Source organism: Harmonia axyridis, chromosome 2 (assembly GCF_914767665.1).
Source record: "Harmonia axyridis chromosome 2, icHarAxyr1.1, whole genome shotgun sequence".
Classification (NCBI taxonomy): Eukaryota; Metazoa; Arthropoda; class Insecta; order Coleoptera; family Coccinellidae; genus Harmonia; species Harmonia axyridis.
This window is the reverse complement of record NC_059502.1, coordinates 49,509,690-49,534,442: the sequence shown is the minus strand read 5'-3', so window position 1 is coordinate 49,534,442 and position 24,753 is coordinate 49,509,690. Positions and strand designations below refer to the sequence as shown.

The following is a 24,753-nucleotide window of genomic DNA, read 5'->3' as shown; positions in this document are numbered from 1 at the left end:
TAAGCGAGGTAAGCGGCTATATCTCAGGATCCACTCATCGTAGAGACTTGCAATAAAAATTTTTACTACTAAAGTGTATAAGAAAACACACTGGAAATTGTTTTGAAGTTCATACCTCTACCGCTAGGGGGCATAATAGCTATCGTCGAGTAGAAAAATGAATTTTACTCGAAAATGTTTCATATGAAGTTAAAGTAAAAATATCATCACTGTAATCCTTGTAAAATTCTCTATCTTTTTGAATTGTCACTTTACATTTTACGACATCAAATAAGGGTAAGTGAAAGGAAGAAATCTGACTGATTGAAGTGCCTGTAACTCAGTTTGGCTCAAAATTTTTGAGCAAATTAGATCTCGTCTGAAAGATACTATCTTGTTAATTGAGGACAAAATATACTCATGATAAATTTGTTTTTGCTGCTTTCGATAGGAGGTGCTAAGCCATAAGTTCATTGTTTTGTTCATTTTACTCCGAAATTTAAAATGTAATGATAGGATTTTCCAGTTTTGATACAATATAGTACTATGCAGGTAGAATATAGAAGTCCAAGTGTTGGAAGCTAACTATGAATGGAACTTCCGATATTAACCCACGAATTCTTGAAAATACCATTTTTTTTTAGGTATGATTGCTAATATAATTTTAAATTGTTTTTTGTTTACTTTCATTATTGTAATTATTATTATGAATGTTACTCTCATTATTATATTGTTTTTGATTGACCTACTCATTCATTATTTTCAAGAATTCGTGGGTTAATATCGGAAGTTCCATTCATAGCTAGCTTCCAACACTTGGACTTCTATATTCTACCCGTATAGTACTGTATTGTATCAAAACTGTAGACATTTTCACGGATTCGTTTGTCTGTGAGATGCTATCATCAATTTCGAGACATTCTGAGGAAAATGACTTGGCACCCCATTGTCAGATTATCGAGATTTGTGAGAAACAAATCACATATCATATGTAAATGACATCAATAGTGATCACAATTGTTATCCCTGAGGATATATGATTATGATTTTCCCATTTTCCCCCATTACAGCTCGCGATGCCTGGTTATGAACATTTGGGCTAACATATTTGATATTATTGGACATCAGATATAGGTATAAGGATTCAGTTATTATGGTCTCTCTTGAAAAAAATCTCACAATATGTCGTTTCTCGGTCATGTGAATTATTCTGGCGTCATCTTGTGGCATGAAAAGATGTATGGAAGATCTTGGATTTTGTATCTCATTTCATAGGCAATGTGGAGTAGTGTATAAAAAATTATCGATGGCGGTGCCTAATATAACCAAGGAAGATCATTTCTTAGTCGGGTTCTGGCCGCCGAACATCCAAATTCCATCAAAACCAGAAATGAGAGCTCCCCGATTGATGAGCAAAAACCCCGAAAATTGCAAAAAATCCATTTTCAAAGCTCCATATCTCGAAAACTGTCCATTTTTGAGCTTTGTGGCTGAGGACTTTTCTGATCAGTTCATCAAGAACTACAACATATCAAAAATTCAGCCAAATTCACGGAAAGCCATTTCCCATACTAAACGTGCGGGGTCCTTTGTGTGAAAAACCCAAAAAGGCACAAAGCGATAGCTTCAGGCGTTCTGGGCAAGTCTCTACGATGAGTGGATCCTGAGATATAGCCGCGTACCTCGCTTATTTGCCCTCCTTGTACATTGTTTACGGGAATTCGATAAGATCAGTGACTTCTTACTGAATTTTCGACTAGTCATGATCTGTTAGTATACTAAAATCAAAGACTCAAAGAGAGCCTACATTTTACTTTGAATAATAGCAAATCGAACATATTATTCAATACTTCTACAGTTTGCACTCAGAATCTTTGATTTTTGATAACCCGAAAAATATAGACCGTTTTTCGAGTTCAGTTACCTCCCTCAAAATGATATATTATTACAATATTACAAGTTTTTGCAATAACGAAAATACACTTTTTTAGTCAAGCAATTCCTTTGATTTGGTAGATACTTAGAACATAAAAAGTATTCAATATCTGAAATTTGGGGTGGTGTTGACAAAAGGTTTCTACTAACAGATTGTTCAATAGAGTAAAAAAATTCATCAAGCAATAAATAGTTGCTTCAGTTGTTATTCCTAATGTGCTGAAGACATACGTTACTCACCTGAAAATTCGAAAAATTCTTCCCTGGTAATCATGAACGCAGCGAGATTGGCAGTGTAAATAGCAAGAAACACGACTGCAAACATCGCCCATACGTTAGTCATGAAACGGGCAGTGAAGCCTCTAGGAGAATCCACATGAACAGCAGCCTGGAATAGTACGGCCCAAACGAGCCAGTAGGTACGAAAAAGAGAAAAGCGATGTGATGCTGAAGCCCCCTGGAAAGAAAAGAATAAATTATCAGAAAATTTCAGGTTTCGATGGTTTTCTAAATAAGATCTGACATACTGAATGAAATAAATTTGAAACAGAAAGGTTATCGGGTATGTCATCAAACTTGAACAATTTTATCTGTTTTGAATTATAAATTGTTAGTCGAGATTTACAAGTAGAAATAAATTTGCATTATTCGAATTCCACATTATTGGGATCGCATAACTGTTCATCTATTATATGATTAGGTTTAAAAATTGAAAAAAGCAATTACTAAGCGTCGGGAGCTTTTGATCAGTGGATTCATGCGACATCACAGAATTATTCAGGGTTACAACTATTTAGAGGGCCACTACTAGTCTAAGATCCCGATATAAAACGACCGTCACCGAGATGCTTATTTGATAAAACGTATTTTATATTTAATTTAACATGTCAATAAATATATCACATTTGGGTTGCCTAACAAATTTTAGTCCAGAGTAGGTTTAATTAATAATTAAAAAATTTTTTTTTTAAACATTTCACCGGTTTGATTATTAGATAAATTCTATACCAATCGAAAGTATGAAGCCCATAGAATGTGCACGTGTTAGGTTGCCTATTTTTTTCCGATCACAACTCTCGGGTAGCCAGGTATAAACAGGTAAATCTATACTAGCATTTTGCAACGGTCTGATTATTGAATCAAAATCAAAAAAATTAAAGATTATTTTATTATGAACACGGTGGTATAGGGTTGCCTGCGAAAAATCAGTCCCGAATCCCGGTTGTCGAATTTTAAAAAGTTAAATATTGCTGCGAGTAAATGTGTGCGACTGAGAGGACCCAATCAACCATCTCATGCGGTAGAAGAGGACACAGCATAGCAGCTGTTTTAAGTCCGTTCAGTGAAACAAAGAGAGTGCGCATGCTATTTGCTCTTGGATTTCCAAGAACAAATACTCTCTTTCTTTTTCCTTTTTTTTTTCCTTTTCTTTTCATTTCGAAAGGATAGCGATAGACTCGTATATGCGTGCATCATTTTGGAGTAGATACATAATTATCAAAATAGAGGAATAGTTATTTCATTTTTCTCAATCAATTAATTATATAATTCAAGTGACGCACTGGGTAGCTCAACAAAATTGTATTTGAAGTTTTTTTTTTACGAAAAGCTAATTTTACTACACAGTTTTCAAAACTTTCATCGTTAAAATCAATTATATTATCATCCGAATCACATAAAAAACACTTTATTGCCATTTTTTCCAACAATAAATAGTAGCACGTTGTTTCAGTTGTGATTATAGCGACAATCTATTCCAAAATGACGCACGCATATACGGGTCTATCGCTATCCTATTCATTTCCAAAAACAAATAGCATGCGGACTCTCTTTCTTTCACTGGACGGACTTCAAACAGCTGCTATGCTGTGTCCTCTTCTACCGCATGAGATGGTTGATTGGGACCTGTCAGTCGCACACATTCACCCGCAGCAATATTTAACTCTTCAAAATTCAACAACCGGGATTCGGGACTGATTTTCCGCAGGCAACCCTATACCACCGTGTTCATAATAAAATAATCTTTAATTTTATTGATTTTGATTCAATAATCAGACCATTGCAAAATGCTAGTATAGATTTACCTGTTTATACCTGGCTACCCGGGAGTTGTAACCGGAAAAAAATAGGCAACCTAACGTTTTCACATTCTATGGGCTTCATACTTTCGATTGGTATAGAATTTATCTAATAATCAAACCGGTGAAATATTGAAAAAAAAAATTTTTTTTAATTATTAATTGAACCTACTCTGGACTAAAATTTGTTAGGCAACCCATATGTGAAATATTTATTGACATGTTAAATTAAATATAAAATACGTTTTATCAAATAAGCATCTCGGTGAAGGTCGGTTTATATCGGGATCCTATACTATTAAGGGATATCGAAAACCTTTAGAAAGACATGGTAGCTTGAATTACAAAACAAAAGTTGCGTTATTTGGGGATGAGTGTGTTGGTGTGACCAGATCCGAAATATCTCCATTGATTCCCGAGATATCTCGAAAAAACTGAAAATCGGGATTTTCTATTTTTTTCTGTATAACTAATTTGTTATTGGATATAACTTCACGAAATTTGGTTTGTAGGCATTATCCAAAATTGAAATACTAATGGTATTTTTTCTGTTTTTCATTGTTTCAGAGACGCGATGGTCTATAGTGATGATTTCACATCACAACTCTTCTTCAAATTTGTGTACCTAGACTCGATATTTTTGTAGAATGCGATACATTGTTGAATTCGTAATTTTTTTCTTTATCACCTCATAAGGAAGACCAATATGGCGTCCATTTAGAAAAAAAATTGAATTTCAGTGTTTTCGAGATATTTCGGGAACCATCGGAGATAGTTTGGATCTGTTAACACCAACACACTAATCCCTAAATAACGAACCTTTTTAAAATTCAAGCTGCCCTGGATCTCTAACGGTTTTCGATATCCCTGTAGTGCCCCTCTGAATAGTTCTTACCCTGTATATAAATATGGTGAGAGAATCTAGATCTAGATGCTGTTGTAATTGAGCATGGACATGTGAGTGATTATTAAATTAATTAATTATTAAATATATCCATGATCAAATTCTTATCAGTAGGATCTTTTGATAATGAATTATTGAGTTTATTCCCGATTGCCTGCTCTAATTTTCTATCGTTCCAAAGACGGGATCAATATAAATTTTAGATTCAAGTCGATTAATTCATATCCCAATATCCTGTATCACTACAAAATAGATGCTACTGCTTCAAATCGGATCAAAGATAATATCGTTTGGTTTCCAAACTCAACAAATCTGTTAAATTATTCGAGGATATTTTGAAAAGCAAAGATACAGTATATCGGTCATCTTGAGCTTCTCTTGAATAGTTAGATACAAAATTATTTCACATTCCACATTGAAATGATGAATTTTCGAAAGTTCCTCTAACTTGAGGATATTTCCAACAAGATTTTCAAAATTTTTCTTCTTCACCTACTGCGCCGAAAGATTGTTATTTTTCAAACCTAAATCGTCAATTTTTGTGAGCAGTACCTCACAAAATATATCCTTATGTTGTATTCAAAGCAATTAATTAATCAGAAATTCTTCCCACAATGTTGTTTCCCTTCAAAATGGAAATGGAATGGAAAATCGTTAGTCCAAGAATTCCACTCATTATGTTATTTTCATATATTTCCTGAGCAATACTCATACTGTGTTTTCTCCTTTTAACTTCGAAATTTATATTTTGTTTTTTCATATATAATAACAATTTCAATCTATGCGCGAAATTTCGAGAAGGTCACATCATAAACCATATAAATTTCAAGAAAAATAAAGGAAAATAAATATTCTATAAAGGGTGTAGTAAAAACTACCATTATTTTCGCATGAAAACCAAGGCTTTAATTACCATCAGTTCAAATGATCCGATTGAGGTCAAATATGAGCCGTTTTGTTCGATATCTTGCCATTTTGAAGCTGATTATGCATCTCTCATAGAAGCCCTCGTCGATTTTTGCCAGCCCCTGTTGAAGCGAATTTTCCACCAGGGCAATTGTTCACCATGGACAGGAACAGATGGTAATCACTAAGTGCCCGGTCTGGACTATAAGGTGGATGCATAAGAATTAAGAATCTCCCAACAAAGCATATTCAGTGAATGGTGAATATTTGACATCGAAATTATCGGAACGGAATCGACGAAAACAAAATTGTGCGTGATTGGCTGTTACAGTATCAGGATCATGAATACTACATATTTACATTTTCAGCCGCCTCGCTTGCATTACATTTCAGAATGTGAATTTACGCAAAGTGTTGGCAAAACAATTTTTGTAAATATTAAAATTTGCGTAAATCAGCTTTGTTCTTATTTCATTCCGAGATAGAATTGCTTTATAGAAAAGTTGTTCAAATGTAATACATTTATCTGAATACCAAACTTGATTCCTTCGGACATAAAAATACTACTCACCTCGTGAAGAGACAGTTTCATATTGAATCCACTCGGTGAAAGCCATTCGAATAAAAAAATGGTGAATGTAGCCGCTTGAATAGCTACCACCCCAACCAACATCCACGAAGCGGTATCAAAAGGTTCCAAGAAGGCTGTAGGTGAAATGATTCCTGTTCTTTTTGCCACAACTATTGCTATTCCGGTTTCCATGAAAGGTACACTGAAATCAACCTGAAAAAAAATGGGGAAATTCATCAAGTGTCATATATTTTATTTGTTTCCTATTCACTGAATTATTCAATGAATATTGACCGAATTATTCAATGATGTTAATCATTATGAATGAAAATAAATTTCTCTGATTTATGTTCCATGGACTCAATAATCCCATAGGAGACTATCGAAACATTTACTCATTAAGGAGAGAATAGTTTATACGATTCTATTCTATTATGAAGATTAATTTTTTTATAACAGACAACTGTTGATTTAAAATTGATTTTCCTGAAAGAAATTCATAATTCTTGATACCTATTTTTTTTTACAAGAACAATTTGGATGATGGGGTTGGAAAAATAAATATTCCATGGGACATTTTTTTAAACCTGTGCTTTGTGTTATCAGGCGATATTTCAAAAGGCTAAAACAGGGTATATCGACCATCATATTTATTTCGCGAATAACACGACGAGTGGTAATGATTTTCATATTGTATTTGATCGGGACTGAATTCATTAATTCAAGGCACATATTATTTGTTTTCCCAAACTTTGCTTGATGTTGATGCTTGCCAAGTTGTTCCGTCGAATTCAGTGTGTTGATAATTGTTGGGATCCCCAGGGTGACATAGATGGGCTTAATGATTGGTGTTGCAAAAACTTGTCTTCCCTTCATTCATAGGTGTAATGTGGTATCCTTTAGCCGTAAGAAGCAATAGTAAAGTTCTCATATAACTTAGATGGTCACGTTCTCAACAACGTCGTTCAGTAATGACGTATGGCCATCTGTTCAATCAGAAACTTTGCTTCACGTCTCATGTGCCTTCTTTTGTTTCGAGTGGTTTCAAGACTCTAGGTTCCATCATCAGAAATTTAGGATAGTTCCGGGATACGGGGATATATTTTATTATATTCAATGCGCTTGTGAGGTCAAAGTTTGGGTATGTATCCGTATTCTGCAGCCCTAGATATAATGTATCGGGTGTCCCAAATTCATTGTCTAGTGAGGGGATGTCAGAACCCTTTTAGGTTAGAAAAAAATGAGTGGCACATTTTAGGGCTCGATTTTTGAGAGAATCAATTTGGTGGAAACCGTAACCTCATAAATCCAACTGTTTTCAAGTTATGAGAGAAAATGGCGTGAAATGAATAGTTCTCATAACTTTTTTATTATTGGTACTATCAACATGAAACATAAACCCTACAGGCACTTCTTTTATTAGAATCCATTGGTTTAATGATTTATTTTTATTGCTGATTAGTTTTGAAATTATAATCTAAAAAATCTTCATGTACTGAGCAGGAAAAAAAACAAAAAAATTCGTTTGTTGAACTTGTATCGTATGAAATGGTTATGAGTTTTTATTTATGTTGATGTCAGTTTTTTTATAATAATCGATAAAATATTTTGAAACTTTATCTTATTCAATATAAAATGCAAAATACATTCAAAGCATTCGACTGCACTTTTTTTTTTGTAGGATTCAAAAGCACCCCTCTCCGGCAAATACGTAACATATAATACGACTTCCATCGCCGGAAGGTTAAAAACTGACTATTTATCTTCGATCTTTCTTCATACTATGTCTCCTAACGTAGATGTTACTTTTTTTGCAATTCTAATGTTTAATTTGAAGATGACTGAAGAATCCAACTGTATCTTTGGAGGTTATCCTCTAAAGATATGTTTCTACTTTCTTAACGGTTCGTAACTCCGTTGAAGTAGCAGTGAGTGAGTTGTGGTGAGTAGAGGGTTGTAAATCCACTACAAACCCAGTAAAACTCGCGGTGGAGTTAGAATAATTTATTTACGTCGAAACTTGAACAAAAAATGTTGTTGAGAATTAAATGAGTACAGCTTTTATATTATTTGTGACGACACACTGTTTTCGTCATGGGCCGCCTTCCGGAGTTGCTGGAATCTGCAAAATTCGCATATTATTTTGCCTAGATATGGTATATTGAATGCACGAGGTCAATAACTACTTCCTGGTAATTTTCAATGGAATTTGAATTCTTGAAATTTATATGCGATTTCTTCTGGATATTCCTTAATGTTTAATTCACATTAAACAAATTCATAACCCATTCGAATAAGAAGAGAAGAAGAACAAAGGAGACACAAAATCTGTTCTTAAAAGGGAATACCACCACCTGGCTGATCAATTTAAAACGAGATAATATATTTTTACTTTCACAACCACCGATTTTTATGGGATTTTCACAAAATTTCTGTAACAATGTCAATATTTTTGATTTGCAAAAAAAAAATATGTTGGTAAATATTAGTTACGGCAAAAGAATTGATGATATTTTCAACGTACGAAGCACTGATATATTTTTAATATATCCGTGAAAAAGAAAACCTATAAAAAATCCTTACAAAGAGTTAAAACTATAATTTTGTGGAAAAAATTATCGACCATCGTACAGTCCTGCCCTCTACTCATATCTTGCGATAAGAGAAAGAAGATGAAGTGAATGTACAAGTTCGTACTCCGTACAAAGTTTGTTAATCGCAGGAGCGCCAGAGCGGAAATGAATAGGTACCTAATGTCTCCAAAAAGAACCTTAATTATGAACGCTACAAACTCATTACCATGAAACAACAAGATGAAACGATTGAGGAATTCGTCACTGAACTGAAAAATGAAGCAAATCAGTGCGAATTTGCCGAGTTAACAGAAGAACTGGTGAAATTAATGCTGATCGACGGATTAAAAGATAATCCAACAAGAGAAAAACTACTCCAGTAAAAGAAATAACTCTGTAAATAGACATAGATATTAGTATTTTGACTGAAAATTCAAAAAAACGACTAAAGTACATGAAGAGGATGGAAGACACAAGAATTGAAGCTATCAAATATGCTTATGCGCGCGGAAAGTAAATAGCAGGGCTTTTTTCCGCACGAATTTGGAAAAGTACTACTTTCCAAACGTCAATGCGTGTGGAAAGTAATACTTTCGAAACGCTAGTAGGAAAACTTCATTTTCAAGTTGAAATATGGTGCGGCAAAATTGTCTGCGCAGAAATTTTAATTATGCGACTTCGTTCAGTTATTTGTGCTAATTTCAAAATTTCGATATTCGGGAGTTCGGGGTTGATTCGGGAGGAACGGACAAAACTCCAGGAGCGGTGAACTATCAATGATAATATCAATGCCAAATGACAATTGAATATTTCGTGAAGTGTAGATACTAGAAAAACTTGAATAAAATTCTAACTAAAATTCTAAAAAACTTTAAAACACTGTATCTCGAAAACGAATGAGAATCATATAAGAAAATATGAGTTTTTTTGAACTATTTTCACGTGTACAATACGCTCCTGGAGTTTGGCCGTTCCACCCGACTCACCCTGTATAGCGTTTTGTTTCAAGGATAAAATCGTTTCATAATTTTTTGTAAATCCGAACCTGGATTTTCCTTGTAATCATTGAGTGATCCATTCAGCTTTAAATAAGATAAATGTGTGCCAAATATGAAGAAAATATACTAGATGGTTTGCTTGTTTTGGCCTCGGAAAGAAATGAGCAAAATTCAAGAATCACCCTGCCTGTATATTGGTAAAAATAATGGGTCCTCGATGTCCTCTATTAACTGTGTTTCCGTTTACCATAATGACCTAATCATGAAAATTTCTGAATAAAATATAAGTGGAGCCCTATAAATGTCGAGTGATTTGAACCATCATCACTGTAATATAACTATTGGTAACTCGAAACACCTTCATATAATCAGTTTTCACATAAGCTCTTTGAATTAAAACATAACCTGAAATTGTTCACGCAAATTCTCGCTCTGTCATATACCCTTCACTATTTTCAATAATTATTTTTAGGTGGGGAGATTTCTTTCAAAACTGATCAAATCGAAGAGATTGTTCTTGAAGCTTTGGAAGAGATCATTTATCAAAGCTCCAAAAGGAATGGACACAGTATACTTAAATTGAGAATAAATATAATTTTTCATAACATAAAATTATATATGTATTTTGAAAAATGAACTATTTTTGAATATTGATTTTTGATTCCTCTTGATCTCCGTCTCCGTCTTATTGTTGGGTGTAAATTTCAAGGTTAATTTTTATAGGTTATCGTTCAAGCTGAACAAACAGTTTAGATCTTGTATTTAAGAACACCCATATATCACTAAATCTATCATGTTTTTGTAGGAGTACTCAGTGTAAGTTATATGATTTTTACTTGAATAAAAGATTTGACAAAAACTTGAAAACATTGAACACTATCATTTATATAACGAAGTTGTCCAACACTCTTAGTGGCTTTCGTAGTTTCACTTAAAGTTAGATAGAGCGCCATTTGATAACTGTTGTATCACCTTACTGCTGAAGTTTCATATTATGCTAGTGGTCCTTACATACTGAAATATAATATCTAAACTATTTACTTGATATTTTATCTATATATCACTAAATCTTTCATGTTTTTTGTAGGGTTACTCAGTGTACGTTATATGATTTTAACTTACAAAAAAAATCTTGACGAAAACTTGAAAACATTGAATATTATCAGTTATATAACGGAGTTGCCAACACTCATTTTAATGGTTGATTTAGGTTGACATGACTAGCAGATCACAGCTTTGGTTCAAGAATACATGGAAAACGACCAGTGTCAACGGAAGAGTGTTTCGTGGTCTTTGAGCGACCATAGTGGAAGAAGACAAGGGTTATTTTCGATGTTTTTTTAATAAATTGTGCTGTACTAGGTTTGTGATACTTTGTAACATTTTTTTTTTGTTACAAACGACTTTGAAAATATTTCCCAAAGTAGGTTTATTGGGTTTCAACGGATGAAATAAATTCTTAGTACATGTACTAAATATCACAAAATTCAATTAAAAGCCAGGCCAGCACCTATGTCATAAATTTGTTGTGTTTCACAGGAATACTCAAAAATTAGAAAAAAAACTCATCCCAGCACATATGTATTTCGATTTTGTGCTGCACTTATGGGAAGTTGTGCCCCTGACAGTTCCGTAAAAAAAAATTGAAGAAAATTAGTCGTGCACTTTCGTTTTTCTTCGGCCAAAATTGCTTCAGATACTTTTGCTACATTTGTGCAGTTGCCTTGTTCTGGTCAGATTTTCAGAAATAACTCTCAACTTTTTCTTCAAAGGATGGAAATCAGTGAATTGTTTGAAAATCTGACAGACATTAGTCAGCTGAAATATATAGCACAACTATACCGGGTGAGTCTTTGCTTGTACAAGTCCGATTCCATTCCATTTGCTAGATATAACTAAAAATTACATTTTTTTTTTCAGGCGATTGAATCCTCTTGATACGGGTCCTCCATGATGACCTTAATTCATGGTATTCGTTTGCCGCATTCTTCCCGGGACACCCTGTATATACTTTATGGAAACTTTTGAGAATAAACCATTTTTGCAACTTGAAACACTTCGGGTTTTCAGCACTTTTATTATAAATCACTCATGACACCGATTTCGAATTTATAAACCTTCTAGTCTCCAAAAATGTTACTTGGGTTGTGATATAATAATATAACTGACTATTACCCTCAAAAAATTCAACCAATCATATTAACGCATATGATACAAATCACTTAGCAACTAAACAATATTTTTGAATATCAATGCAGCGTTAAAATATCCGGGTATCTGCACGTATGCTTTGGGTGAATATTTTTGTGACAATTTAACTATCGGAAACATTCGAGATGGTTGTCAAAAAATTTATTTGTATTATTTGATTTCTACCTACAATTAAAATTGAGTGATTTGTTTTCGGTGAATCACTCTTCAGATACCTCTCGTGCTTGCCAAATTATCGAATATTTGGCAAGCTATCGGGGATATAACTACTGAATAAAACTTAACTTGAAAATATCATTTCACACATAAAATCCATATTTCCCAGACATGGAATTCTGAAAATAGTAGAATTCAACTTCTTTACATTCTATAAAGATGGATGTGATGTAACCTACGTGAACCGTCTAGACTAGAGGATAGGGTAAAAATGTAATAAAATAAAATAGAGCGCGGGATGGTTAGACTCACGAGGCGAGGTGAGAGAGGTCGATTCAAATATGAATCAATATATCTTATCGAATTCGAATTTTTGTTGTTAATTCAAAATTTGTGAATGATGTCTCTTTTGATGATAGCAATTTTGAATGTTTTTTTTCAAACAATGGTCCTAATGAAAATTCATACGCGTTAAATTTTTTTAGGGGCCAAACGTTGCGCGTCCTAGGAAAAAAGTTGAGTACCATCCTAAATACCGGTTGGATCGTCTTAGATCAGCTCACCATACAGGGTGTTTCATTGGGAAACGGAAATACAATGAATCATCAAAAATATTGAATCCATAATTCATAATCATAATCCATAATTTCAAGATTACTTTGTAATTCTTTTTAACATTGGTTTTCCTTTTTATAGCTGTATACTATTTCAGTTTCTATTTATTGAGAATTGAGTTGCATTAGGTTGATATCGTATATTTTGAAACAATTATGAACAAAAAAATATAATAACAAAATAATTAATTAATCTGAATTATTCTAAACAACAATGGTCTTCTGTCAAAGTGATGGTTGTCAACCTACTTGATTGAATACGAAATTTTATGATTATTCGCGGTAGTGAAAAGCTCTGCTGAAAGAAACAATAGACTTCACACAAGAAAGAGGACTATGATCTATAACTTACTCTTAGATTAATCACTAAAAGTTACTTTAAACCACTTTCATCAAACCAAATTATTAAAAAATTCACGTTTTCGTTGAAAATTTGTGCAGTAAAGAGAAACGACAAGAGACTGAGATAGTAACTCAAAAATCAAATCTCAAATAGTATACAGCTATGAAAAGGAAAACCAATGTAAAAATGAATTACAAAGTAATCTTGAAATAATTATGGATTCAATATTTTTGATAATTCATTGTTGAAAGTCACTTCAAACGACTTTCAGGTATCCAAGTTCTTAGAAACTTCACTTTTACCATGAAAATTTGTGGAGTAAAATTGTCTGCGCGAAAATTTAAAGTACACGACTCAGTTCAGTTTTTAGTAGTGTTCCCGAATATTAAAACAGGTTTTCGAAATTCCGATGTACAGGGTGTTGTTACGAGGATTCAAACGATTCATAATTTTTTGTTAACCCGGACCTGGATTTTCAAGGCGGTTATTGGATGATACGTTTGGGCTCTTAGGAACATATTTGCCAAATATAAAGAAAATATACCAGGTGGTTCGTTTGATATGGCCTCAGAAAGAAACGGGCAAAATTCATAAAACACCCTGTATCTCGGCTACGAAGACAGTAAGACCCAATAAATGAGGTATCTCCAGAACCGCCTTGGTGCCACCTATGCACCTGTGAAGTATTTCCCTTTCCCAATGAAACATCCTGTATAGCGTCCGAAAAAAAAAATTTTTTATCGACGTATCCCGGAGCGAATTGTCCTTGAATTTAGCACCCACAAATCGAAAATGAAGAAGTTTTTGTGCATTCCTTAGTAACTATTTTTGTTTTTACCTCAAAGATAGGTACTGGTAGAAAAATATCGCATTCAGTTGGGGTGCTGATTTTTTTGATTTTTCTAGAAAAAAAATTAGTTTGAGAGTCAAATGGTTAGTAACTGTTTGAAATACAAAAATTTTTGTATACTAACCTAACATATAAGAAAAAAATATCACTCCTAAAATGCAGAGTTAGCATCTACTTTTCCAAAAAATTAATATTTTTCTTTTGCTTCCGATAGTACTTCGTTAGTAACTATTTGTAACACGAAAAATTTCGTTTGTTACCTAAACTATCATAGAAAAATAGCAAATGAAGTTGGCAACCAATTTTTCAAAAATTCCATAGTTTTTTTTTGCTTTTTTGCTATTTGTAAGACAAAAAATATCGTTAGTAACCTAAACTATCTTAGAAAAATAGCAGTTATAAACTGCACTAAAGTTAGCACTCACGTCTTTTGCCTCCGATAGTACTTTTTTAGTAACTATTTGTAAAAGAATAAATTTAAAGTTTAACCGAACCTTCAATAGGGAAAAGCCACTCTTAAAATGCGAAGGTAGCACTCACATTTTCTCGAAATCTATATTCTTCTTTTGTTTTCAATTTCAAAAGTAATTTGTTAGTAACAATTAGTTTCTTTAAAAAATCTGTTTGTAACCTACCTAAAGGATAATTTGAATTTGGAACAAATATGTTGAATGATTTTCGATTTCTCTTTTGCTTCAATAACACAACCTTTCATTCATAACATCACCTGTAATAGAAAAAGGTACCCATAAAATGCGAATTTGTTCCACACACATTTAGAAAAATTCAAAATTATTTTCTTGCTCTTCATAATCGTAAGTTTGAAACTATATTTGACATGAATTTCAGATTTTACAAGATATTATGTAAAAATGACATTCAACTTTTTGAATGGTCTCTTCAGAGAGTTCATCTTAGTAGGTAGCGTTTCAAGTGAGGAATTTCACACACTAAGGTGTTGACCACCATTTTTTGTGTCGAAAATAATGAACTAACTGCTTTTGTGAACATGAATTGAAAGGAAATATGTATATGTTTATTCCATTCATAAAGTAACTCCGAGCACGATTTTCGGTTTTTGGAGATATGAAAATTTTTAGTGAAAAAAATCAAGAACTGTTAAGAATATGGGTGCTAAAATCCCATATGATGGGTGGGTTTTCTCCATTGAAGGTTCGGTTACAAACAAATTCCATTTATTCGACAATAATTACTGATGAAGTATTATTGGAAGCAAAAGAAAAATATATAATTTTTGAAAAATTGTGGATGCTAACTTCACACCTTAGGGGTGATTATTTTTTATTAAAGGTAAGGTTACATACAATAATTTTGTGTTAATTTATAGTTACTAATGATTGACTTTCAAACTGAATTTTTTCTGAGAAAAATTAAAAAATCGATAAAAATCCTGAAGTTAGCACCCCTCCAGAATGCGATATTCTTCTACCAGTATCCTTGTGGTACAAATGAAAATTTGGGTGTTACTAACAAATCCAAAAAAAGTATTCTTTTTCAAAAAAGTGGGTGTTAACTTCACGGACACCGGAGCGAGTCCTAATACTTACAATCATCCACTATAAAAGCATTCTCAATGATTGAGCTCCATTTTATCCATGTACTCAGAAGCTGATAAAACTTCATGACATGAAGTATATCGCCCATTAGTTCACGCCTAAAAAACACAACAACTTGATCTATATACTATACATCAATCTGCTCAGAGTACATTGTTGGTTGTACAATCATTTATTTCCATCCCATTAAGTAACAAAAGCGTGTATCTGCCGAAAGCGTCAATCCGTATTCGTTTGGAAGGAAAGTAGTGGCACTTTTTCGAAAGACAATAAGCCAAATGACTGAAACCAATTATTTCCTGCAATTTACCTGTGATTAATTGGCTTCAGACAAGTAACAGTTGTTAGAGTGGCATTCGTTTGTGTAACTATTGTTGTCTGGCATTAATGTACGTAATAGGACCCTTCGGCATCGTTAAAAGAATAAATCAGCATTCGTATAGAGCTGTAACCTGTAACTGCTACTACCGGATCTGTAGGGCCTTGCAATATATTTGCACTTTACCCAGTTAAGAAGCGCAGACATTTCACGATTTGTGATAGTGTGTACAGGGTGGGCAAATAAGCGAGGTAAGCGGCTGTATCTCAGGATCCACTCATCGTAGAGACTTGCGGTAAAAATTTTCACCACAACAGTGTTCCAGAAAACACACTAGAAAAAGTTTTGAAGTTCATACCTCTATCGCTGGGGGGCGTTATAGCTACAGTATAGAAAAATAAATTTTAATCGAAAATGTTTCATATGAAGTTGAAGAAAAAAGAACATCACTGTAATCCTTGGAAAATTCTCTATCTTTTTGAATTGTCTTTTTCGATTTTACGACATAATATAGGGGTAGGTGAAAGGGAGAAATCTGACTGATTGAAATGCCTATAACTTCAGTTTGGCTCAAAATTTTTGAGCAAATTAGATCTCGTCTGAAAGATAATATCTTGTTGATTGAGGACAAAATATACTCATGATAAATTTGTTTTTGCTGCTTTCGATAGGGGGCGCAAAGTCAGAAGTTCATTGTTTTGTCCATTTGTCTCCGAAATTTCAAATGTAATGATAGGATTTTCTTAAGAGAAACAGATCTCCCATCAAATTTGTATGAAAAATCCAAAAGGTCGCAAAGTGATAGCTTCAGGCGTTCTGGAGATACGGATGAGTGGATCCTAAGATATAGCCGCTTAGCTCGCTTATTTTACCACCCTGTACAGAGAGAAGAGAAACACAAATAAAATTTAAAAGAACTAAAGATGACACAGTAATTGAAGATGCTTAGGAGGTATGTGATAATTTCAATGACTTTTTACACTTGAAAAATTGAACCAGATGATTTCACGGAAAAATGATGAGATATCGTAATAATAATAATAATAAAATTTATTGAGCACTTGGCTAGTAAAAAAATATCTAATCTCAAATCGAAAAGATCATATGGATGTGATAGAATTCTTCAGAATCATTCAAAGAAATAAAGGAGGAGATATCAGAACCACTCGATCATATGATTAATGATTGTTTTGGGAAAGCTATAAGTTTCCAGAAATTTCGATATTAGGAATAGTGAAACCATTATACAGGGGGTCCCGGAATTAATGCAACAAAATTTAACCAGTGATTGCATAGACGAAACTAGCCGACCCGTATTTTTCATTTTTGTCCAGCGGCATGCGATTTCGGAATTATAGCCCCCGGAATTTCACCTGAAATGACATTCTTTCTTCCAAATCTCAGGCCTCGGCTGTGCGAACTTCACGAAATTTGGTATAGGGGGGTTTTCAGTCATGTCTAATCTGCTACTGATATTTTTTGTCTTCCGGAAGCCCTTTCGGAGACCCTTATCTACTGAGTGCCCTATTACCTTTGGGATCAAGTTTTTTGGATAACAAATTTGAATTTTCAGAAAATGTTGACATTTTCAAAAATAACATTCCATTGTCAAACATTTTCGTATCCTGCAATTTTTTCATCCAACGCAAGGATTTCGGGAAAAATCACAAAATATTATTAGCGAATTAAAGACTGGTAGCGCATAGACCAAAATAATTATCGAACTTTGCAACACTTTATCAACGAAATTATTACTTTTATTCGTTATCAAATACCTATCATTAATGAAATTATCATCAAGTCTGATTTTTTCGTAAAAATCGAAAATTTATTCGAAGTGAACAATAAAGTGTAAAAATAGAATGAAAAACTGTTCGCTTATGGAATTCAATGCAATAACCAAAAATTGCATATGTCCGCCCTTGATCGATAAAATTAAAAATTCGCCAGATTCCATTAATCCACTCGAAGATTCTGATCATTGTTTCAGGTCGTTTCGGGAAAATGGAAAGATATACCGTTGAAGAAAGAGTTCATGTATTCTAGCCTTATTGCAATGAAAATTATGTCTCATACAAGATTACAAATACACCAAAACAAAGATGAAACGTACGCTGAAGGAAGAAATTAATTTATTCCCATTCAAATGTTATTCATTTCGGAAATGACCTGTAACTCGAGATCAAATCAAGATACCTAATTATTATCTGATTTCAGGTACCTATCTTATTGATTCGAAACAGATATCGGAACTCGGAAGTTCTTGAAGATTTTTTCTCAAAGGAACGGTTTTTTACATGCGAATAAATAAATTTATTTTTTCAGCGTAGGTTTTATCTACGTATGAAAACTGCGCAAGAAGAATAAATTTATTTATTCGCATGTGAAAAAACCGTCCCCAAGTTTTATATAGTTCTCATGATGCCTTCAGTGAGCATCAAATTCAGGATAGAATTAGATTTGAAATAAACACACCTATGAAGTTGTAAGGAATGTAATATCGAAGTTACACCTATAAAGTATATGGCCTTGTTACATAAATTTCAAAAGAAAATTAATTCAAAAGTGTGCTCGCAACTATATTTAAGTGAAAAAGGTATAAGGTCTTGTAATTGAACAATAGCCAGGTAGTTTTTATTCATTCGGACTGAATTTTCTCAAGTAAGTTAATCAACTAAAACTGCCAATATTTACTGTAGTCTAAATTAGAAATATTTATGGAACAGTACGGATCAATTCTAGATTTTAAATTATCTTAAATTTGACGGGTGTCAAATATGAATATATATGAATAAGTGGAGAAAGGATGAGCTTATTGAATTCATAATCAATGAAAATATTCCAAATAGTGCAAAACCCGATGAACAACTGATTGCTGCACTTGCGAGAGTCGGTGTCGATGATCAGGGCCCCCGCAAGGGACATCAACGCCCGCGTGCGGAATATATTTTGGCGCCCCTTAAAGGGGGGATAATCGGAAAACATTTTTTTAAGTTTGTTAAGAATTTTTGTTGTGAATTTTGTTAAGAATTCAGTGTAGAATGGTTGAAAATCTATCAGCAACCTTCATTGCCTTAAGAACTTTATGGTGTTAGTTATTACATAATACTGTGGCGGCTTCTCATAAAGCCCACATAGCAACAATAATAAAACACAGCACTCAGTGGCCTAGAGGCTAAGACTGTGTTCTCACTCACCGAGATGCAACAACGTCCCGGGTTCGAGTCCCGGCGGCTCCCGATAATAATAAATTCCCCAAACGTCTGTGACACGGCACACACAATTATACCAAAGTCACACTGATGAGTCCGGTGTGTGTGCCAGGGACGAAACGCATAAGTAGGTATACGTGAAATCCTACAATACTTTTCAAATGTGTTTCAAAACTTAAGCTGTATTCTTCTATAAATTATTCATAAAGGCATAAACATTCAATTAGGATCAATCCAGAAATTGAATGGATGTTTTTCTAGATTTGGCTGCTGCAAATTTTTTTATATTATCAATCAATCAATTTTATCGAGTATCTTTTGCTCTATATCTAAGATTGCCAAACCAGAATATCTTTCTTATGACATGGTAGACTTCAAATATCATAGTTTTTAATTATTTTTAATTTAGTGAATGATCTCTCACCAGAAGCAACAGAAACAGGTAAAGTGAGAATGATACTTAAGGCAATACAGATTCGGTAGAGAAGAAGTTAGATTATTTTCAAAAATATATTGTAGAATTTCAAGAGGTTTTGACGCTTCAGATAATGAAAACAATCTTAGGTCTTTTATCTCGTTGAATAAATCATTTTCTTTCACGTCAGCCTCTTTTTTTCCTGATCAGTTAGCTTTTGTTGAAGAGTATGACAGCATTGTAATAGATGTTTGTCATTTAATTTAAGAATATCACAAATAAAACAAAAAACGTTTTGCACTCGACTAATGTCAATCACAGGATCAAAAGACGAAATCATCTAAGAAAGTTTTGAGAAAGCTCCCATTATCATATTCAAAAAGTATTTTAGAAGAACCTTGAAAAGGTACTTACCATTTCATAAAATTTAATTTAATCACAACAAAAAACAGTTAAGCAAAACACAATACACAAAATACAAATCTTGTCAATTTCTAATTATCTGAGTATTTAAATTCTTGACCCTTAAACGTTTCGAAATAAAATCTATTATTTGGATTACGCCGTCTCGCTGTTATAGGGCAGCAAGCAGATTTTGGTAGTTTCAGATATTCTGCGTAACTTGTAGTATTTTTCCTCCAGATGGTGTCGAAAATTTCAGTAATTCCCCTGGCTAAAATCCGTCGTTTCAGTATTTATGATTGTTTATGTTTACCATATGCTTGTGTTAGTGATAATCGAAGAGATTCGTCTCATACCGATTGCGACATTCGGAAACTTGTATAAATTGCAAGAAAGAAGTTTGAAAAAAAAATTGTTAAAAAAATTTGAAAGAATCTTTTTCGAAAACCTTTGATCCATTGGTTCTTCATGCGGTCTATAAGAGGTTTTGGCGCCCTTTCACAGTGGCGCCCGCGTTGCACGCGCGGTTGCGGGGGCCCTGTTGATGATGAAGGGGAGTGTTTAGTGGTTGATGAGAATGCGAGGAACGTCGATCCCAATATGAAGAGGAACACACTGGAAAAACGTAAAATGGAGAATAAATTGTTTCTTCTAGAGAAGTTAATTACCCGGATGGAGAAGAGAATGGAGGAAGGAGAAATTCTATAATAATTCAATTGTTGAAGAATGTGGAGTTAAAGAAATTAATAATAAATATGACTTTGATGCTGAGAGCGCAAGAACAGTTGGAACAACTTGTCACCAGTAATAATTAAAGATATGACAATAACATCGTGGGTGGTAGCACGAATGTTAGCGGCGGTAGATTTTTTCAACGACTGTAAAGTGAAGTTGATTCAGTCTAGGATCTTTCGCACAAGACGTTTGGGCCGGTAAAAAATCAGCGTCCAAATTCAGCGTGTCTGTAAAATTACACTAACTGTTGCAGAAATATCTACACCGACGTAGTACCGATTAATTGCGTAGGCTTATTTCCGGCTTTGTCTAGACGTTAAACCGACGTATTCCTGGGCAATTGGATCACCGCTGGCACTGCGGTTTCCAGACTAGGCGATACATCGGATATTAGCCATTTGGACACTTTATTCAATATGCCGGCTCTAAATAGTGTAGGCAAGCCGACACGAATGGGCCGGTATGTTAGCATTTCGCCAACGTTTGGCCGAGCTTATTTTGTTTGTTGGGGATGAGCCATAACGAGTGAATAATAATAATAATAATATATATTTATCCTTTAGACCATTATTACATCATATACACAATATCAATTATATATACAACAGCAACAACTATAGGTATAGGTCAAATACAAAAAATAACCTAAATTAAGCTAATTTATCTTCCGCATATATTCATCAACACTATAAATACATTTAGACAACAACAATTCAGAAGTAGATTTGCGGGGCGAAGAATTTTATGAACGGCTTTTATTAATTTCAGTGACAGGCGATGATTGCAATCCATAACTGGTTTCAAAACTGAACAATGACTATATGTAGGATCCAGTTATTGTTCCCTGTGAATAATTGAGATGGTCAACCGGATGCTTGGGGACCTATTAGTTTCTTCAAGTGTCGAGGGCATGACAGTTTCAATGAATTTACAGGGAATGAATTGTAATTGTACATATAATGTAAAAAGGATGTGTAATTCTTCGAGGTGTCGAAGATATGTCATGGAGTTGTAAATCTTGAAGAGTTTTATTGGGGGGCTGGGAAAGTTCGGAGACAACACGGTCGTACCAGATGAGTCACATCTGTGTATCAGGTTCTAGTCCTTCGAGAATATTCGATTTCCAGGAATCCACGAAGATCTTTGTGGACGGTACGGCAAAATTCTTATTGGACTAGGGGATGGTACTTTCCCTGAAGGTGTGGTCAAGCCGAAAAAAGGAAGGTCGAAATTCGAGACAGGGTAAGTTCCAATCGGCAAGAGTCAGTTCAAGTTAAGTCGAAGACGAGTAAAGTTCAAGGCAAGTCGAAGACGAGTAAAGTTTGAGGCAAGTCTAAAACGAGTCAAGTTCGGTCGGTCAACTTAAAACGTAAGACGAAAGACGGTTCAAGGACTAGATTAAGACGAGTCGCGAACGAGTTAGAGACGAGACGACCGAAAACTTGAAGTACTACGAAGACGTGATAAACGAATACGTTTCGAGTAATCAATAAACAAGTTAAAGACGAAATTCAGTACCGTAGTGAGAAACTTGAAATTAAAACGTAATCAGGATCTTCTCAATACTGAGTTTGTACTGTATAAGTGTGGCTCTGTAAATAGATGTAAATACATAATTGAGAAGAGTTTGATTATTACAAATCCGACAAAGTCACGAAGAAGAATAAGACGAAAGGCAGGTAATCGAATCATACCTCTAGACGATCGATTAACCAAGCCTACATATATTATTACCAATTGATCAAACGATGGTAGAGGAGAAGGTGTGAATATGAAATATTCTTGTGGTATGGAATACTGGAACGGGCACTATTATCAGTGAATGTCCAGAAGGGTCTTGGCCCGATGGCATTCCACCTATTTTGCCAGTAATTGTGCACTGAATTAAGCCTACCCCCTCTATATTATCTTCAAAAAATCTTTATCATCGTCAATATTCCCGAACATCTGGAAGTTGTCATATATTGTTCCAATTTTCAAAAGCCGACACAAAGAACTCATTGAAAACTACCGTCCTATAAGCATCTTATCAGTGTTTTCCAAACTATTAGAGTGTTTGGTTCATAAATATCTCTCATTTCAACTTGTCTGAGACTGTGGCTGATGTCTTATCTCGTGGGTAGAAGTCTATACGTTTTGATCGATGACTGTGAATCCGGGAAGTTTCGCAATGCCTCTGAAATTCCGCAGAGTCCTCATCTTGGACCCTTACTCTTTCTAATTTATATTTATAACATTGAAAAACACTTTAGGTGCTCAGATCGTTTCTAAATTTGGTTCACTACTTGTTCTATATATTATTTTCTTGCCTTCAACAATTTATTCTATTTCACTTTTTTCTTCATTTCCATTTTCCTCAGTATTGTAGGTAGGTATTGTAGGTACCTGTTTTTTCCCGAAGATCTTAAGCTGTTCATGGTGATTCAATTCTTCGAGGACTGTCTGAGTCTCCAGTGTGATCTGGATAGATTAGCCGAATATTTTATTGATAACTGCTTGTTCCTACACTTGGATAAAAGTTTGAAAATTACTAGAAACACCGGCAAAATATCCTTCCAGTACACACTTGACAACCATCAGTTGAAGGAATCAAGTATTGTCAGAGACTAGGTAATAACGCTCGACTAATCAACTCATCTTTGGTGCTCACATTGCTCCAGAATGCTTGACTTTGTGCTTGAATGAATAAACTCTTATCATGCATTTGCAATTCAAATAAAACATATTATAAAATTACGTTGAGTTGTATTACCTTACCTACTGATTGTTTAAGTTAAATAATTCATTTAAAATTATTATTATCAAATTATCATGTTGAATTGTATCAGTTTGTGCTGCTGTGAAATGTGCTCTGCTTGTGAATTAAGTTTCAAACTGAAAAAAAAAACATCTATCTCAGCCCGAGTCTCAGCCGCAAGGCGAACTTCTTTTGGAGAACGTGTCTTATATTTCCAAAAAGTCTAGAAAATTAAAAATAGTACAAACTGGAAAATACTCCTCAAACTTAGAAAATCATAGTGTCCATTAAGGACAACACACACGACCATACCCGTCCTGAGGATGACAAACCAAATAAGCGAGAAATAAGAGGTTACTTTTGAAACAATTATACGACAAAGTTGTTAACTCTAAGAAGGATGTAAAAAACTCAATTACAGCAATGGAGACCAGGTTGTTGCTGGAATTCAAGTCCTTGAAAAAGAGGGTGAAATATTTAGATTTATAAAACGAATCCCTAAAAAACTAAAAAAACTTGAAACTTGAACGTGCCAATAAGAAGAGTAACCTCGTCTTATTTGGTGTTGATGGATATTGCAGCGAAGTCACTCCAAAATTCATTCGTGAGGAAATTCATAGTACTACTACTCGATGAATCTGAAATAAACGACTGTTACATATAAACTAGGAAAGAAATAAAAAGGACCTATTGGTGGAACTTATATCTTACCAGAAAAAGAGAGAAATTTTCGAGAATAAAAATTTGCTGAAGGGAACCCATTTGAGCATTTCGAACTTCTGAAGGATCAGTCAAAACAAAAGACTTATAGTGCACCGCTACGCAGATAACAATTATCCAGAAAAAATTGACGTCTGAAATCGAGAAGGAAGGACAGGAGAATCAATTTGCGAGGACGGAGATACCTTTGAACAATTCGGTGAAAGTTCCATGTGCACACAAAAAACAATCTCATCAAACAATAGACGGAACTCCGCAAATGAAGATGAAAACTAAAATATTCAAGAAGAGAGCAACGAAGTTTGCGACGAAGTTACGACCACGATACGATTCGACCAAGAACAAGGAGTATATAATTCAAAACAGTCTGCATGAACAACTGAATGTTTGTGTCAAGTGAGTTCAGAAAGATCTCGAAAAAACCATTTTAAACTGTAAGTAATTAAAGAAACCTTTCTTGTATGTCTACCTTTAGAAATTGTCACTATGAATCGTTTTATCAGGATTATGAATGTGTA

The 24,753-nt window shown here is 34.0% G+C and overlaps 1 protein-coding gene across 3 annotated transcripts in view; it reads right to left on the bottom strand.

Annotated features, from left to right (window-relative positions):
• Positions 1-24,753, bottom strand: part of LOC123672044 (glutamate receptor ionotropic, NMDA 2B) — a 353,672-nt gene that overhangs the window by 28,108 nt on the left and 300,811 nt on the right. For all 3 annotated transcript variants that reach the window (XM_045606000.1, XM_045606001.1, XM_045606002.1), the window contains exons 7-8: positions 6,374-6,586; positions 2,155-2,371 (exon numbers count right to left, since the gene is read on the bottom strand). In XM_045606000.1, coding sequence (XP_045461956.1) covers positions 2,155-2,371; positions 6,374-6,586 — 430 coding nt within the window. The remainder of the gene's footprint in view (positions 1-2,154; positions 2,372-6,373; positions 6,587-24,753) is intronic.